Source organism: Bos mutus, chromosome 25 (genome assembly GCF_027580195.1).
Source record: "Bos mutus isolate GX-2022 chromosome 25, NWIPB_WYAK_1.1, whole genome shotgun sequence".
Classification (NCBI taxonomy): domain Eukaryota; kingdom Metazoa; phylum Chordata; class Mammalia; order Artiodactyla; family Bovidae; genus Bos; species Bos mutus.
The window spans coordinates 21,216,397-21,235,801 of record NC_091641.1 but is presented as its reverse complement, the minus strand read 5'-3'; the positions used below and the strand labels follow the sequence as shown (position 1 = coordinate 21,235,801).

The window sequence follows — 19,405 nt, the reverse complement described above, 5'->3', positions numbered from 1 at the left end:
AGCACTTGTCCGTCTCGCCACACCATCCAGGCCCTTGGGCAGTCCTTCCCCCGAGCGCTGCAATCCTCCTCCAGCGCTCAACAGGCTCCCTCCAACCTCATCCAGGGAATAATCTCAACCATTCAAAAGTACCAATTCCTGCCTAAAGGGAATTTGCTCTCTAGCACCTATTAGCTCTGCTGCCTACTTAGGCCTAATCATTCTACTCACATTTTACCTAAGCTTTTCATCCCCTTCCCCGCCACCACAGTTAGTTACTGAGCATCAGGTACCACGTGCAGAGAGCGCTGCAAAAGGCATAAGGATACAAAGAGAGGTAAGACACAGCGCCTGATCTTGGGTGCGTCTCTGTCTGGAGGGAGAGGCAGCCACAAGGGCACAGTCATACGACAGTACAGAATGTTCAGGGACAAAGGACCTTGAATCAGAATAATCTGACAGCTCACCAAAACTAGAAATTTAAAATTTGAGGTACAGAATAGAATTATCAAAAGTTTTTTAAAGCTATGAGAGGAGAACAACACTTTCACTTTATTTCCATTACATAAATCATTTTGTCTGTCATATTAAGACATTAAAAAAAAAACTGATAATGAATCACTGATTTTCAGTAAGAAGATTCTAAGGGTTCAGTTCCGACACTCAAATCTAATCCTAACAGCAGAGACATCCATACATTTCCTCTTTGATTGTGTGGAGATCACATTCCAGTGATCTACAGACTATGTCTCACTGGAATAGAAGGCAAATTTTTGCTTTAAAGACAGTTTACTGAGTTTAATGTCAGTCTAAAGGTATACAGGCACATGTGTCCCCTCTCGTGAGTGTAAGCTCCTTGGAGACAGTGACTCTCATTCCTGACAACTGCCAGCAGCGGTGGTGGTGGCGGCGGCGCAGGGGGAGACAACCTCTAAGTATCCACGAAACTCAGTCAATTTCACAGTATTAACTAAATACAAACTGCTACAACTACTCAGAAGAGGTTTGGAAGAATTTGCACTCATTCCTTCCTCCATTCAGCTCAGCACTCTCTGACTGCCCCGGGGGCGTGCCCTTACCTTCAGAGGAGGCTGGCCACTCTGCTTCACAGCGTGATTGAGGTCTTCGTGAACTCGGTCCAAAAGCCACAGCAGAAACTCCTGGGCATCGTGCTGGGAATTTCCCCGATACTGCAGTGCATTCTTTGACACAATACTCTACACGGGTAGATAAATCAGAATGAATAGTGAGTTTCTGGCTTTAAAGATAAAGCATCCATAATCCCAAAGAGGAATGCAAGATCTCAAGGGTGTTAGTGAGTACTTCCTGTAAAGACAGTAAATATGAAACCAGACACTCATAAAAGCCCCACCTGTGCACCAAAAACTTTTAAATGCACCGACCCAACAATCCTACTTTTAGGAACATGGATCTAAAGGAAACCATCAAAACAGCATGCTAAGACTTTTAATAGAAAAAAAATTCACTTCTAATTCACTAATAGGAAAAAAAAACATGGTTAAAACCTGAACATCTTAAATATAAGAACTGTTACAAATACCAAATCATTGTTAACTTGCAACTAATATGTTATATGCCAATTATAACTTCAATTTTTTAAAAAGTAAAAGAAAAAATGAGAATTGGTAAAAGTATTACAGTGTTGGATGATAAGCCAAAGTATAAAATAAGTCCACATAAGGTAAATGACTGAGTAAATAAGTAGGAAGAGACAAATCTCCCTTAAAGAAGAATTCTAAATAATGTGTCAAGAATCTCTCCTCCAGGAGCTGGACCTTAACCCCCACAACCCCAACCCTACCACCTTGAATATGGACCATGACAGTGACTTGCTTCCAAAGATTCTAGTCTTTGCAAAGAGGAGTAGCCAGTGAAAGGCTGCAGGTAAAGCAGTGAAGTAAAATTAAGATCACGGGCTCTGAAGCATATAGCCTGAATTCAATCTCTGTCCTGCCGCTCACTATTGGTGAGGCCGGGCCTACTTTGCTCCAAAGTAAAAAGGATAATAAATGTTTAGTGTGATGGTTAAGTGTGAATACATGCAAAACATTTCACAAATAAGTGACATATAGTAAGCACTCAAATGTGAGCTATCAGTAACGGATTTGAAAGCAGGGAGAAAGAAGGGGAGACAACTGCACAAAGGAAGCACAGTCAGAAGACAAATGAAGCGACAAGACGAGAATACGGGTCTAAGCTAAGTTTGTGAGGGCAAATTGGAGAGAGATTTCAAAACTGGGGCAGCAGAATTGATAAGACTTGTGACCTAATGAGGGTTTCCCAGGTGGTACAAGTGGTAAAGAACCCGCCTGCCAATGCAGGAGACACAGGAGTCGTGGGCTTTGATCCCTGGGTCAGGAAGATCCCCTGGAGGACAGCACAGCAACCCACTCCAGTATTCTTGCCTGGAGAATCCCATGGAGAGAGGAGCCTGGACAGCTACAGTCCGTAGGGTCACAAAGAGTTGGACACGACTGAAGTGACTTGGCACACACAAGCACGTGACCTAACGAATGTGCAAAATGAGGAAGGAGGCATTAGAGTCATTCACGTGTCTTTATCTGGATGATGGGCCACTGCTGGTTCCCTTCATCATGACAAGATTAAAAAAAAAAAAAAAAGGAATAAGTCTGGAAAAGAGAGTGATGTGTTTAGTGTATATGTGTGTATGTGTATAGTGGATTAGAATCCACTATATCTGAAGTTATCTGGAACCTCCAAATGGACATACCTGGTAAGCAACTGAAAAAAACAGGTCTTGCACTCAATGAAAGAGTCTGTGCTCAGGACAAGGATTTCAGGGTGAAGGGATGAGTGGTCCTTGAAATCATGAATATGACTGACACTGTCCAGACAAGATCATGAGAGATCCATCCGCCAGAGGACAGAATCCAGAGGACTGCTCTATTTAGGAGGTCCTTAAAGATGACCAAGAAAAGGCCATCAAAGATGTGGCAAGAAAATCAAGATAATGAAGTCCCAAGAGTCAAGAGCAGACAGCTAAGGACAGAGTGATCAACAGTGTTAAAAGTTGAAGAATGACAAAGTAAGTCAAAGAACAACTGTCCATTGTATTTTCTAATTAAGATAATGATAACAGATGAAAAGGGATAAATAATTAGGAAGAAGAACCATCACAAACTGATGATCAAATTCAACGTGAGGGACAAAAAGATGATTTATAAAATTCGAATTTAAGGAGGAAAAAATTTAAAGGGACACAAATGAAGAGAATATGGAGGTGTCATGGGCAAAGCTCACTAACTGAATAAAGTGAACAAGGAAGAGGAAGGATCCTGGTAACAAACAAGAATTTGTGTGACCTGAAGGATACCATGCGGACACCACTTCAGAAGCAGGTATAAAAAAGGGGGAGTGGGTGTGGGTAAAGACATCACTGCACTACAGAACTCACCCAGAGGTCTGACACCACCCAGTCACCGAATCTAATTCTTTCTTTCTCAGTCTTCATTTTCCTCAATCCCCCCGTAGCATTTCATATACTTCACATCTTACTCCATTTTGAAATGGTTTGGCTTGTGGCCATAATTATTTTCTCATTTAGCAGAATCAAAACTAGAGTCATTGTGATGGACAGTGGAAGAATGTGATCCACAGAAGAAAGAGACCTCCTAGCAAAGAAACATGAATCAGTTAAAGAAGAAAGAAAGAAAAGGAATCAGCAGCACTAGCAGGTGAGCCTGCAGCTGGCTCAGGCGGGAAGAGAAACCCACGAGTGATGGCGCTACACTGGGTGATACGCAGAGGAAACCCGGACGACACCAGGTTCTTCGCTTCTGACTTCAGTGGATAAAGAAACTGGGAACAGAGGAAGAGAAGTGGGGCTGCGGCACTTTGAACAGGTTAAGTCTGAGGGACTCACAGGATCCCCAGTGAGGAGAGGTCTGGTGCTCAGGGAAAAGATCTGAGCTGGTAAGTTCAATCAGAGCACGTACACTTATCCCGTGAAAGTGTCAGTCACTCAGTCGTGTCCGACTCTTGCAACCCCATGGACTGTAGCCCTCCAGGCTCCTCTGGCCATGGGATTCTCCAGGCAAGAATACTGGAGTGGGTTGTTATTCCCTTCTCCAGGGGGATCTTCCCGACTCAGGGATCGAACCTGGGTCTCCCATGTTGCAGGCATGTTCTTTACCATCTGAGCCACAGGGAAGACATCCTATCCTATGAGCATGAAGAAATAACCCAGGGAACATTTAATGAGAAAAGGTGGGCAGCTGGGACCAAATATTATAGAACGGACAAGTCCCAGAAAAGAAGCCCAAGAAGATGATCAGATGGAGCAGCCAGAAGAGAGTGGCACCACACAAGCTGAGGGAGAAGAAACCCTAAAGGAGATGGAAACGACTCAAACCACCGAAGGAAAGCCAAGTACGACAAACACAGAGGGGGACACTTCAGAACAGCAAATTGAGAGACTGATTCCTGCTCCATTTCAGTGACACAGATCAGAGAGGGTCAAGGAGAAGAAAAGGTAAGGCAACTGAACAGTATCAAGAATACCACTCTTCGTATCCAAGAAGCTTCATTATAAAAGGAAGGAAGAAAGCTGCTCTAGTTCCCCAGAGGGGGCACTTACGGGATGGAGGGACTTAAGTGCTGAGGGAAGAAGCTAACAGAAAGGACATACTTGAAGCAAGGATTCTCCAGGAAGGGGAGAAGGAAGGACTCAGAAAAGAGGCAGAGGAATTGCCTTAAACAGGAGTGGGGAGAGACAGCAGAGGAGGCAAGGATAGTTACGGATTCAGAGACGTTATAGACAGGGCGGCACGGAACGTTGTTTTTGTTTTGTGGAGGAAGCAGAGGCCAACTGCCAAGAGGAACTTGTAGGTTCAGCAGGGATAAAGACAAGCCTCCTGGCATACAGATGAGGCACACAAAATGCTGGCAGCATAACCAGCTTCTGCTCAAGACCCTCTCCTTTATTTACTTCCAAAGTAGAGGAGGGGTAGTTCCCAGCATATGCGTCCTAAGAGACAAATTAGCAGAAATAAAACGCTTCTCTATGTGTCAAAACAGATATTTTATGCACAGTGTCCATCAAATTCAGGGTGGGGACAGCATTCAATTCTTTATCAAGATTGCATGAAACTTGATTTACGCTTCCTGCCATTATCACTTCGACTCATCTAGCACTTCTCCAATCACTGCGTAAAAGGTGCCGTGCTGAAGCTGCTCAGCAAGATTCTTGTTGGGCACGACTCGACAAGCAACAACCCTCTCTAACTACAGCCAAAACTGCTCTAGGGCCAAGCCCATCCTAAATCACTGCATCTCAAATTAAAGGGGATTTTACAGGAAACCTCACTGAACAAACACAACATAAAGGCTCCTTTCCCCCTTCACAGTGGTGACTTCTTCCCACTGCAGAGACCCAAGGGACTGCTGGGACCATTTCACTTCTTCCCCAGACAAACCAAAACACAGAATAATCTAGTAACCATCCTTTGATGTGTGTTACAGAAGAAGAAACACAATAGGGGTCAAGGAGCCTGGGCTCCAGCACGGCTCTGCCCCACACCGCTGGCCATCTCGGGGAACTCACTGAAGCTGACTGCTGGTAACACAATGAAGCAGTTGAGCTGCACCAGCACAGAGACCCTGGCATCTCACATCTTCACCCAAACTCTGCCCCTAGAATACCAGCAAGTGATTTGGTTTTTCTTTGGGGCCTCATCTGACACTGTTTTGGTTTGTCTTTTATCATTTTTTTTCCTAATTAAGTCTTAGTTTATTTGATGTCATAAAATTAATCCTTCTCTAGTTTTGCAGGTTTTTTAAAAGTTGATTATCACTAGAATATGTCATCTGTAAATATTTCTACCATCTGAGAAATCACATAAATTTGCCACTTCTATGACAGAGTATGAACCTTCTTAAAATTAACCTTACACATCTGTGTCTACTTTGCAGAATCTGGGTATGAGGCTGATTTGTAAAAACATTAAACTGGAAACTGCTGCTTTAAATATTTATGTACCACTATAAATAAATCTAACCATCACTCCTATTTTTCATTCTAGATGATCCCTAACATCTAGTTACTAAACAATGAGTAAAAGTCAAAACACATTTTTAGGGCCTTCAAACCTCTTAAAATTTTTCTTCACCCTTCAAATAAAACCTTAAGGTCTAGAACTACAGAGAATGTTTTTTCTCCCTTAAAGGGGGGGGGGGGGGGGGAATGAGTTGGAAGCATGGCCCAGAAAAGAAAAAGAATGAAGTCTATCCAATTGGAGTTCAAAAAAAAAAAAATTAGACATGAGGTTCTTTCATTCCATATAGCCGTAGGACTGAAGCAGCAGAATCCTGGGCTCCAGGGAAAAGACAGTAACTGGTTTAAGACATCCTTTAACTGACTCCAAAAAGATGACAAAGCAATGGCTATTAGTGACTTCCTTCCATGGGGAATGGATGTGGCAATATCTGACATGAACGATTAGGAGTTGGCTTACTCTTTTGGAGAAAAGGTAGTTTGCCAAAACTCATCAAACCAAATCACCACTCACATTCCTTGGTTCTATGCCAGAAGGAACATAGAATTTACTTTCAGTGATTCTGGAAAAGAACAGAAAAACTTGGGAGGACAATATATTTACATTTTAAGAGAAAGATCTAAAACTGAAACTTGGTTTCTGGGCTGTGCTGGAAAGAACAGAACGATAAGCACTTGTCCTGAGAAAAGTTTCAGCTCTTATATCTGACCTTCTGGACACTTAAGCTGATGAAAAACAAACTAAAAACATAGGGGATGCAATTGGTACAAATTGATGAAAACCGTAAAAGCAGATACGACCCATTAAAAAAACAGTGACAGACAAAGTGTTCCATGCCAGGGTATAGGACACAGCCACACTCAACAGGGCTCTCCGTGACCTTCATCCAGCCCTTCCTCCTTGTGTCTTCACCTGTGGTGGGGAGGTCTATTCACATAACAGCGCAAACGAGGCAGAGAGGCCCTCAGGACTAAGCCAGCCGGGGCAACTACCACCCTTGAAAGAGACTGGACGGCCTCCATGGTCCCTACACCTGGAATGCCCTCCACTCCCACCCCCACAAGGTCTCTCTCTGCTCCCTCTCCTTCCTCAGAAAGATGGAGCTGGGACCCTGTGGAGGAGAGGAGGAAGGAGGCGACGGGAAAGGAGTTTCCTTCTAGGATGGAAAGACAACTCGGGGAGAATTGTAGAGACCACCACATACCACTTGTTCACGTGCTCACGTTTGGCCATAAGGAAGAGTGAGTTATTCTGGTACAGAGCTCCTTGATCCTTCCAGACTGACAGCCAAACAAAGTGTAGCTCAAGCACAGGTGTACCCTATGTCCAAGTTCTCAAGTTCCAAATTTAGAAACGAAAACAGATTTGGACAGCAAGGGATACTTATAGTTACCAGTTTTCAGTATTAAATTAATATATACCAGAACAACTTGGTGGCAGGGACTCACTGATGAAATAAAAATTAGGAAAGGGTTTATTATTCTTTTATAAAAGAAAAAGTTGTAATAGAAGGACTGAGAAATGGCTAGTGCATTTCAAGAAATTATAGCTAAGGCTGGAAGTATGGTCGAGAGCATTAGAGCCAGAATAAAAGAAATAGACCACAAGTGGTTCAGCTAGATGAACAATGAGCAAGATTTTTCAACAGATCATAAAGCTGTATCAATAGAAAACACAGCAGCAAGAGAACACCTTCAAGTATTTAAACACTGGTTGAATATTTCTGGTAGAAATGCAGTAGAAACAGAAAGACTGGATTCTGAATACCTGGGTTTAAGCCCAACTTTTACTTAATGTGTAGTTTTTCTGAGCCTTGACTATCTTTTCTGCAAAACGGGGATGATAATACTTTTTTAAATTTACCATTGTGAGGCTTTCATGAAATCACAAAAGCACTTTAAACTCTAAATACCTATCATCATGTAAGTTTTAAAAGTCAAGAAAAAAGCAAAGAATTAGCCTATGGTATAGTATAATCCTGGAAAATGCCAAAGAAAAAGAGAAGGAAATACCTAAGGCACTGGCTCTTGACCCATGGTGGTACAATAGAATCACCTGGGAAAATTTATTTAACAAATAAAAACCGTAAGTGGCAGCAGCCATAGGATAATGGTGGGGCCTGTTCATCAACAGTTTTGTTTTTCAAATGTGATTTAACAATTCTATTTCTAATGTGAAGCCAAGACTGAGAAAGAGCATGCCATGCTAAAAAAAACACTAAATTTTCAGTCCCAAAAGCATTAAAAACTTACGGGAGGCTCTTCTGTCCTAACTGCATTATATCAATTACTGCATTTTATTCAAAACACCAGGATACATAATCTCGTATCTGTCTCTACCACTAGACTGCTCGGGGATGTCTTATTCAATATTATTTCCTAGAAACCTAGCAAATACAGTATGTGACACAAAGAATAATAACAACAAGTTAATACTAGAGAGCCTTTAATGTATCAGGCTTTGTACTAATTGTTTTATAGGTGTTATTTCCTATAAAAATTAATCCCCAGAAATTCCCTAGGCTGTTAAGTACAATATTAACATCATTATTTACAGACAAAAAACCTTGGGCTCAGTAAAGTAACTTGTCCAATGTTATCACTATTCTCCAACCTCATATGATTAAAGTGAAAGTCGCTCAGTCCTGTCCAACTCTTTGCAACCCCGTGGACTATACAGTCCATGGAATTCTCCAGGCCAGAGTACTGGAGTGGGTAACCTTTCCCTTCTCCAGGGGATCTTCCCAACCCAGGGACTAAACCCAGGTCTCCCACATTGCAAGTGGATTCTTTACTAGCTGAGCCACCAGGGAAGCCCACATATGATTAAAATGGCCTTGAAACATTTTTGCCCATAATTATTTTTTCCAATGAATGGTTTCTTCCCTTATACAACTCAGGATCATGTAGGGTTTACGGTTCTTCATTCTGAGCGCCAGTCTCAATGCAGACAAAACATGTGCTGGAGACTGACCTACAGTTGCACCAAGCCTGAGGCTTCTGGGAGCTTCTTTGCTTTCAAATAAATCTGTATTAATCAGTGTCTGTTTTGTTCTAATTAGCATTTTTTTCCTATGACTGAAATATGGCCCAGAAACAAAAATGCAGTCTATCTAATTGAAATGTTATTATTTAAGGAGTAAGGAGGAATTCGGACTATGTCAGCAGATCAGCTTGCAGCATGTGAAGAAATATGCCCTGCCTGAGAATCCCCGGTTGCTACAGAAAGCAAACCAGAGAGTCGACCATCTGCCCTGGGAGAGCTGCATCTGTCTGTCAATAGCAAATATAAAGGGAAGTGTTCACCTTATAACGCTCAGGCTGGTCTGCTGATGGAGATGATTCTGATGTCGTCATTCCATCCGTCCTAGGACCCTCTAACTGGTCAAGCCGAGCCAACTCCAAAGTCAACTTGGGTCACCAAAATGTGTTTATGCATCCGATCAACTAACTCAAGAAACTCAAGTGTCTTGTTTTTAGTCTCCTTGACATTTTCCTACACAATCTAAGATTCTTCCCAACTATAGTAAAATAGAACTTTTTAAAAAACTTAACAAAAAAAGAAGAAGAACAAGAAGAGGGAGAATTTTAGCTATCAACACAATCAAAAAAGGAAACACCCAAGCCCTGATGTGACTAAAAGGTCATCATATGGGAAATGCAATAATCTTCAACAGCTAAAATTCAAAACAGGGACTTCCCTAGTGGTAGAGTAGAGGCGAATCCATCTGCCAGTGAAGAGGACACAGGTCTGACCTCTGGTCTGGGAAGATTCCGTATGCTATGGGCAACTAAACCGGGCAAGCCACAACTACTGAGCCCCTGTGCCGACAGCTATGGAAGCTCACGGGCCCTGAGTCCATGCTCCACAGTAAGAGAAGCCACAGCTATGAGAAGCCTGCACACTGCAACTAGAGAGGGGCACCCGCTCAGAACCAGAGAAAGCCCTCTCGCAGCAACAGAGACCCAGCACAACCAAAATAAATCAATGCACTCAAAACAGAAACTGGAAAAGCCATCTAAATATCCAAGAAGTTACTATATATTTCTCCCGCAGAACATTACAAACGTTTCAAAGTTTTAGAAAATACAAAAATGTAAATATATAATAAAATTAAGTGGAAAGAAGATACAAAACTACATGAGTTTGATTTCAAACTCTGAAAAAACATTTTTTAAAGACCTTTTAGCTTTTTATCCTTGTAAATATAAAGGAGCAAGTTTGGAATGATTTTTCCTTTACATATTTCACTGCTTTCCACATTTTCTAAATGAATTTGTTGATAACAATAACCAAGTGGTACACAGGGTGATCTTAGTACACCCTAGTATTTTGGCCAAGGAACCAACTCTCATTCACAGAAAGGGCTGGCAAGAAAAAAAAAAACACACCAACAACAAAACAAACACAGACCTTACATCTAGCTGAGGTTTTGGCCCCAAATCCCTGACAGTCAGGCTGCACTATGCTAAGAATTTTCTTCTTGGCTAGACAGATCTTGGGAGTTTTAAATTAAAGTTTCCTGCCTTATTAATCATAAACCCAAAACCAAAATCAACCTTTGGATCTTACCAGTGGGGGTAAAAGCAACCAGGACCAAGGAAAAATGAGGGAAAGAGAGAGGAAAAAAAAGAATTTATGCCTCCAGCCACCCACCAGGGGCCTTTTTAGGCCTCCCGGCTTGCGGCTTGCCGGGTGGGAGGTGAAAGCTCAGCTCTAGGAAGAGAAAAAAAGAGCAGCAGCCGCAGCTTCCTGATGAAGTGGTGGGAAGACAAGGAGGCAACAGGGGCTTGGCTTACGAACTCAGCGCATGGCCCTGCTCACCTTCACAGAGGCCAGTGATGTTCTCAACCGAGTGTCACTCCCCTTTGGGGTGGAAGTAAAGAGACCTATGGGTTTCCCTAGTGGCTCAGTGGTGAGGAATCCACCTGTCAATGCAGGAGACAGGGGTTCGATCCCTGATCCAGGAAGATCCCCTGGAGAAGGAACTGGCAACCCACTCTAGTATTCTTGCCTGGAAATCCCCATGAACAGAGAAGTATTCTTGAACACTCCAGTATTCTTGCCTGGTATGCCATATGGTTCATGGGGTCACGAGCATCGGATATGACTTAGTGACTGAACAACAACAACAAAGAGACCTACACGTAATTGGAGGTGGAATAGTGTGGGAAAGACAAGAGTGGGGGAGGCACGCGGCCCTGAACTACTCCAAGGCCAAATAAACTTCCTCCATAATCAGTGTGTGTGTTCACTAGCAAAGTATACGTCCTCTTGGTTTTGAATATGTTGGTATTTGATGATAATCAGATCTCAAATGTTTTTCACCAAACAGACAATTTTATAAAGGGATTCAAACTATTCTGGAAATAATCTTGCTTTGAATCAATATTCTGATTGCATTTTGATAACTAAAACATCAATTACTAGTAATCAAGAGATGTTATTCATAAGCAGAGACCCAGTAAATTTCACTATGAATTACACATTCATATTGCCATAAACCTAGAGCACTCCAAATAAATTTTAACTGGCTAAAGAGGCTTTCAAGTCACGGACCTGCCATATCACTCTCCTCCACGCCCAGCACTGTGCACGCCTGACAGCTAAGCCAGGCTGACTAGGAAGCCACACACGGCTGTAGCCTCCAGATCTGGCCAGCCTCCGCGGGTTCCTTCAACCTCACTTCGGGAAGCAGGCAGCACACAACCACCACAGGGGCAGCCTCCAGCTTATTCGGGCTCTGTGCTTTCCCGGGGAAAGTGCTAGAACCTTTCCAGTCTAGACCTGGTCTGACATGCCCCAATTTCAGCCAATGCTAGTCAGTACAGGGAGGCGTCCCCGCCTGCCAATGCAGGAGATGCCAGAGACAAGGGTTGATTCCTGGGTCGAGAAGATTCCCCTGGAGGAGGGCATGGCAACCCACTTCAGTATGCTTTCCTGGAGAATCCCACAGACAGAGGAGCCTGGCAGGCTACAGTGGATGGGGTCGCAGACAGTCAGACGTGACTGAAGGGACTCAGCACACATGCACGCACGCACAGTCGGTACAGGACTCGTTCATCTACCTGTAGAACAGGAAAGCTAACTCAAAGAGTATGTGAAGACACAGAGCAAACAAAAGAAGTCTGTGAAATTCAAACCGGGTAATTCCCTAAATTCTCTCAGTGTCACTCTCATATAGGCGTCCTCCCACTTTAAAGAACAGATGAAGCTGTGTGACCTTCACTATCAATGAAGAAATGCAAATTAAAACAATACAATGCTCTTTCCCACTTATCAACTTCAGGATTTCTTTCCTGCAAAAGTGGGGTACGACAGACATTCTCACACTGCTAATGGCACAACCCTTCCAAAAATGAAGGGACAACATGATTTAAGAACCTTCAACATAGATAATCCCTGACAGGAATTTCACTTCTAAATGTCCTGAAAAAAAAGTGAAAACAAAAATTTATGTTAAAAATACGTTTGCTGCAACCAGAAACAATCCAAAAATAGGTACTAGAACCTTCATCTAAAGAGTTGTTTAAAAAAAATGACTCACATAATACTATATGAAGACAATCACACAGTGCAAAATTATAGTTTGATCTCAATTACGTTAAAACACATAAAAAAGGGGGAAAAAGTTATATGCTAAACAACTTGTACACATTTTCAATTTTCCTTTTTCAACTGTTACATATTTTCCAAGTTTTCTACAATATTTTAGATATTACACTTACCAGAAGAGAGGTTACTCATAATGAATTCTGGCGAAAGAAACCAGACACAAAAGACTCCCTACTGCAAATAAAAGCCACGTGAGATACCACTTCACACCCACTAAGATAGCTATACTAGAAGACAGACAATAACAAATATTGACGAGGATGTAGAGAAGTTGGAACCCTTACACAAGGGATGGTGGGAATGTAAAATGGTGCAGATGCTGTGGAAACAGTTGGGTAGGTGCTCAAAAAGTTAAACTTGGAGTTGCCATATGACCCTGAAATTTTATTCCCAGGTATACATCCAAGAGAAATGAAAACATATTTCCACACAAAAATTTGTAGTTAAGTATTTGTGTGTGTGTGCACTCAGTCGCTCAGTTTTGTCCAACTCTCTGTAACCCCATGGACTGTAGCCCACCAGGCTCCTCTGTCCATGGGCTTTTCCAGGCAAGAATACTGCAGTACGTTGCCATTTCTTACTTCACGGGATCTTCCTGACCCAGGGGTTGAACTCGAGTCTCTTGTGTCTCCTGCACTGGCAGGTGGATTCTTTACCACAGCCTCATTACTCATTAATAGTCAAAGAGAACAGACAATCTAAATGTCAATCAACAAGTGTCATAAACAGAACATAGTGTATTCATATAATGGAGTATTTTTCAGCCATCATAGCGAATGAAGTTACGATTCATGGTACAACATAACTTTGAAAAGCATCAGGTTAGGTGAGAGAAGTCAAATATAAGGGCCATGTGTTGAATGATTCCATTTCTATGAAATGTTCAGAATAGGAAAACCAGATTAGTGAACATTTAGCACTGGGAGGTTGGGGGCAATGAACAATGACTGCTAATCGATATGGGGTTTCTTTGGGGATAATAAAAATCTCCTCTAAAATTGAGATGCTAGATGCACAACTCAGTGAATATATTCAAAATCACTGAATTCTATCTACACTTTATGGGCAAGTACACAGTATATAAATTATATCTCAGTGAAGTGTCTTTAATAAAAACATATTTTTATTTCACTTATAGTAAAATTCAAAATCAGGCAAAACTAATCAATGATGTTAGAAGCCAGGAAAGTGGTTACCTTTGGGGAAGAGGGAGGGGATAGGTTTTGGGAGGGGCCAAAAACGGGAGCTTCTGGACAGCTAGTGACAACCCATTTCTTGATCTGGTTGATAATATCACTTTCAGTTCAGTCAGTTCAGTCGGGTCCAACTCTTTGTGACCCCGTGGACCACAGCACGCCAGGCTTCCCTGTCCATCACCAACTTCCAGAACTTGCTCAAACTCATGTCCATCCAGTCGGTGATGCCATCCAACCATCTCATCCTCTGTCATCCCCTTCTCCTCCTGCCTTCAGTCTTTCCCAGCATCAGGGTCTTGTCAAACGAGTCAGCTGTTCACATCAGGTGGCCAAAGTATAGGAGCTTCAGCTTCAACATTAGTCCTTCCAAAGAATATTCAGGACTGATTTCCTTTAGGATTGACTGGTTTGATCTCCCTGCAGTCCAAGGGACCCTCGAGTCTTCTCCAACACCACAGGTCAAAAGCATCAATTCTTTGGCGCTCAGCTTTATGGTCCAACTCTCACATCCATACATGACTACTGGAAAAACCATAGCTTTGACTAGATGGACCTTGGTCGATAAGGTAATGTGTCTGTTTTTTAATATGCTGTCTAGGTTGGTCATAACTTCTCTTCCAAGGAGTAAGCGTCTTTTAATTTCACGGCTGCAATCACCATCTGCAGTGATTTTGGAGCCTAAGAAAATAAAGTCTCTCACTGTTTCCACTGTTTCCCCATTTAACTGCCATGAAGTGATGGAACCAGATGCCATGATCTTCATTTTTTGTATGCTGAGTTTTAAGCCAGCTTTTTCATTCTCCTCTTTCAGTTTCATCAAGATGCCCTTTAGTTCCTCTTCGCTTTCTGCCATAAGGGTGGTATCATCTGCATATCTGAGGTTATTGACATTTCTCCTGGCAATCTTGATTCCAGCTTGTGCTTCATCCAGCCTGGCATTTCAAAAGATGTACTCTGCATATAAGTTAAATAAGCAAGGTAACAATATACAACCTTGACATCCTCCTTTCCCAATTTGGAACCAGTCCGCTGTTCCACGTCTGGTTCTAACTGTTGTTTCTTGGCCTGCATACAGATTTCTCAGGAGGCAGGTAAGGTGGTCTTGTATTCCCATCTCTTGAAGAATTTTCCAGTTTGTTGTGATCCACATGGTCAAAAGCTTTAGCGTAGTCAATGAAGTAGATGTTTTTCTGGAACTCTTTTGCTTTTTCGATGATCCAATGGATGCTGGCAATTTGATCTCTGGTTCCTCTGCCTTTTCTAGATCCAGTTTGAACATCTGGAAGTTCTCAGTTCACATACTGTTGAATCCTAGCTTGGTGTATTTTCAGCATTACTTTGTTAGTGTGTGAAATAAGGGCAATTGTGTGGTAGTCTGAACATTGTTTGGCATTGCCTTTCTTTGGGATTGGAATGAAAACTGACCTTTTCCAGTCGTGTAGCCACTGCTGAGTTTTCCAAATTTGCTGCCATACTGAGTGCAGCACCATCACAGCATCATCTTTTAGGATTTGAAATAGTTCAGCTGGAATTTCATCACCTCCACTAGCTTTTTCCATAGAGATGCTTCCTAAGGCCCACTTGACTTCGTACTCCAGGATGTCTGGCTCTAGGGCAGTGATCACACCATTGTGGTTATCTGAGTCATTAAGATCTTTTTTGTATAGTTCTTCTATGTATTCTTGCCACCTCTTAATATCTTCTGCTTCTGTTAGGTCCATACCATTTCTGTCTTTCAATATCACTTTAGAATTTAATATTCATTGAGTTGTACACTAATGATGTTATGCATTTTTCCGTATGTATGCCATACTTCACTAAAAAGGTTTTTTTTTTAATGACTTCAAAAAGGAAATACTAAGATTTCTTAATTTAGCCAGATCCCAGGCCCTAATGCAGAATATTTAGTGTTACTTGAGTCCATTCTATTTATCTGGTTAGTTAACTAAAAGCAGATTAGAAACTGCAAGACACAGGAATGAGGAAGGGGAATGTACAGATGCCCAGGATAAAGTAAAACCGGATAAAGCAAGAGAAAACTAAGGAAGGACCGTGACAGAGGATGAGAGAGAGCAAGAAGGAGTATTACCAAAAGCAGAAGAAAGAATTCAAACAATCTAAGCAATTCTGGACCATTTATCAATTCCTGCACAGTCTCACTGTCCCCAAAGATATCTCCATGTTACAGAAGAGTGCAACAGATGAAGTCATAATACTCTAAATCACCAGAGAGTAAACTATGTCCAGGACTCCCTCCCTGAAAAAGTGAGTATGTAAAATATGCTATCAAGCCATTTATCAAAAAGGGAAAACTTAACCTTTTAAAGACTTGATATTTAAATAATTATCCAGGAAATAACCTACATAAAACACTTATTCCCTCAAAAAGTCAGATGAATGGGTTATTACTGTTACTCAAAAAAGATCATAGGGTGACAACAAAATGTTGCAGAATATATCACACAGAGAGAGTCCCTCTGGGGAACAGACACTTCAGCGAATCATCCAGCATTGTTACACTGGAGATTTAAATATCACGCCTTCAAAAACGACCCACAATTCAAGAGGTCAGCACACATCATCAAAGGTGAGCTCAAAACAATCAGAGTCACAAGGCCAGACCCAGAGAAAATTTTATGTGGAACACATTTATTTTTCCTCAGCACTTAACTATAGTGGCCTTTTGAAGAAGTCTCCACATCTTCTTCCTTGTTGTTGTTCAGTCACTCAGTTGTGTCTGACTCTTTGCGACCCCATGGACTACAGCACACCAGGCTTCCCTGTCCTTCACTATCTCCTGGAGTTTGCTCAAACTCATGTCCTTTGAATCAGTGACGCCATCCAACCATCTCATCTTCTGTCATCCCCTTCTCATTATGCCGTCAATCTTTCCCAGCATCCGGGTTTTTTCTACTGAGTTGGCTCCTCACATCAGGTGGCCAAAGTATGCCAGCGGAATGATCAGGGTTGATTTCCTTTAGGATTCACTGATTTGATCTCCTTGCTATCCAAGGGACTCTCAAGAAGTCTTCTCCAGACCACAGTTGGAAAGCATCAACATCTTCTTCCTACCAAGCTCCCTTTCCCATGGAAGCAACAGTTAGAACTGGACATGGAACAACAGACTGGTTCCAAATAGGAAAAGGAGTATGTCAAGGCTGTATATTGTCACCCTGCTTATTTAACTTATATGCAGAGTACATCATGAGAAATGCTGGACTGGAAAAAACACAAGCTGGAATCAAGATTGCCGGGAGAAATATCAATAACCTCAAATATGCAGATAACAACACCCTTATGGCAGAAAGTGAAGAGGAACTAAAAAGCCTCTTGATGAAAGTGAAAATGGAGAGTGAAAAAGCTGGCTTAAAGCTCAACATTCAGAAAATGAAGATCATGGCATCTGGTCCCATCACTTCATGGGAAATAGATGGGGAAACAGTGGAAACAGTGTCAGACTTTATTTTTTGGAGCTCCAACATCACTGCAGATGGTGACTGCAGCCATGAAATTAAAAGATGCTTACTCCTTGGAAGGAAAGTTATGACCAACCTAGACAGCATATTGAAAAGCAGAGACATTACTTTGCCAACAAAGGTTTGTCTAGTCAAGGCTATGGTTTTTCCAGTGGTCATGTATGGATGCGAGAGTTGGACTGTGAAGACGGCTGAGCGCCGAAGAATTGATGCTTTGGAACTGTGGTGTTGGAGAAGACTCTTGAGAGTCCCTTGACTGCAAGGAGACCCAACCAGTCCATTCTGAAGGCGATCAGCCCTGGGATTTCTTTGGAAGGAATGATGCTAAAGCTGAAACTCCAGTACTTTGGCCACCTCATGTGAAGAGTTGACTCACTGGAAAAGACTCTGATGCTGGGAGGGACTAGGGGCAGGAGGAGAAGGGGACGACAGAGGATGAGATGGCTGGATGGCATCACCGACTCGATGGACTTGAGTCTGAGTGAACTCCGGGAGTTGGTGATGGACAGGGAGGCCTGGCGTGCTGCAATTCAAGGGGTCGCAAAGAGTCGGACATGACTGAGCGACTGAAGTGAACTGAGGCTTGCTTTCACAAGCTGGGTTGGTGGGGTTTTCCTGCTAAAGTGTTTCCATCACTCAGGTGTAAAGGAACCAAAGGTTGTTAAACACCACAGTCTGTGAGACTGATACGATCACATGGCAACAAAAAGGAAAATAAGGAAGCTGAGGCTCAGTGCTTACCCCAACATCTCAACCATACCAGGATTCTGACTAAACTCAAAATCCATGGGTTCATAGATTTTTCTAAAGGAAAGGAGTAGGGACCTCCCTGGCAATCCAGTGGTTAAGACTTCGTGCTTCCAATGCAGGGAGTACAGGTTTGATCCCTGGTTGGAAAACTGAAAAAAAAGAAAGAAGCAGACCTGTACCCTGGCTGCCCTTACCCTCCTCCCAGCACTGACCTCGGACACTGAAGCCGGAGAGAGACGTCAGAAAGCGGGTGGGGCGGTAACTACAGCCTAACCAGCTGCCTGACGTCACAATAAAGGCTCAAAGGGCAGCGACCAACAGGTCTCTAACTCAGCTAACCCTTCCTCCTGCTGGATATGAGATAAAAAGCTGCCAATGCTCCTCGATCTCTCCTGCCTGCAGGGAAATGAGGCTACCCTCCTTCCTTCCTGTCACTATTAAAATCCTGAAATCATTAACTAGTAGCTATTTCCCATGAGCTGTTGCTTTTAAAGGCATTTTCTTTAGCTATCCTACTTTATTATAACTTTCATAAAAGACTCTAAAATGAGGGACAATTACCAAGCTGTCACTGCACTGTCAAAAAGGAACTCTTATTTTAGGGTAACATTAAATAATGTTTCAAGTAAACATATCATTATAATATGCTGGGACCACCTCTAATCAGGAAAAAGGTTCTTTCTACCAATGTGTTCTTATCCAGTTATAGAGAGCTATTGACCTCAAAGAAAAGGCTGAATTTCCTTTCCTACAGTTTAAAAACAGTCCTTTCTCTGCTCCCATTATTGCTCAAAGCAGAGAAGATACAAAAGTGAGTCCCCTGCTCATTCACTCGCTCATGAATATACACATGAAGGACAGCACCTGACACTATGGGAATAACGAGAATTAGAGGATGAAAGGTCTGGAGAAACGCCTGTTTCTTCATCCACAAAACAGAAAAAAAAATATGTATATCCACCTTACACTGTTAGGAGTACACAAAATAACCCGCTATGCAGGGCAACTGCTAAGCACCCATGTTACCTACAAGAAGAAAACAAGATAAAGAAAATCATGTATGTATGTGTGTTAACATTTATTTAAGTCAGAGAGATTATGAATACACATATTTGCTTCTACTAAAACACTGAAAGAATAAATCATAAAATTTACAGAGGAAGGGAATAGAATACAGTCATCAGAAACTAGACTTCTTTGATATTTGGCAAAACTAATACAATATTGTAAAGTTTAAAAATAAAATAAAATAAAAAAAAAAAAGAAATGAAAAAAAAAAAAAGAAACTAGACTTCTTTGAACAGATCTTGTTTTGTATATCTGACTCAGGCAAATGAATTTTATTTTTATATAA

At 42.0% G+C, this 19,405-nt stretch overlaps 1 protein-coding gene across 1 annotated transcript in view; it reads right to left on the bottom strand.

Moving 5' to 3' along the window:
• USP31 (ubiquitin specific peptidase 31) overlaps positions 1–19,405 on the bottom strand; it is an 83,530-nt gene that overhangs the window by 42,344 nt on the left and 21,781 nt on the right. Inside the window, exon 2 of the mRNA XM_070362793.1 lies at positions 1,059–1,196. Coding sequence (XP_070218894.1) covers positions 1,059–1,196 — 138 coding nt within the window. The remainder of the gene's footprint in view (positions 1–1,058; positions 1,197–19,405) is intronic.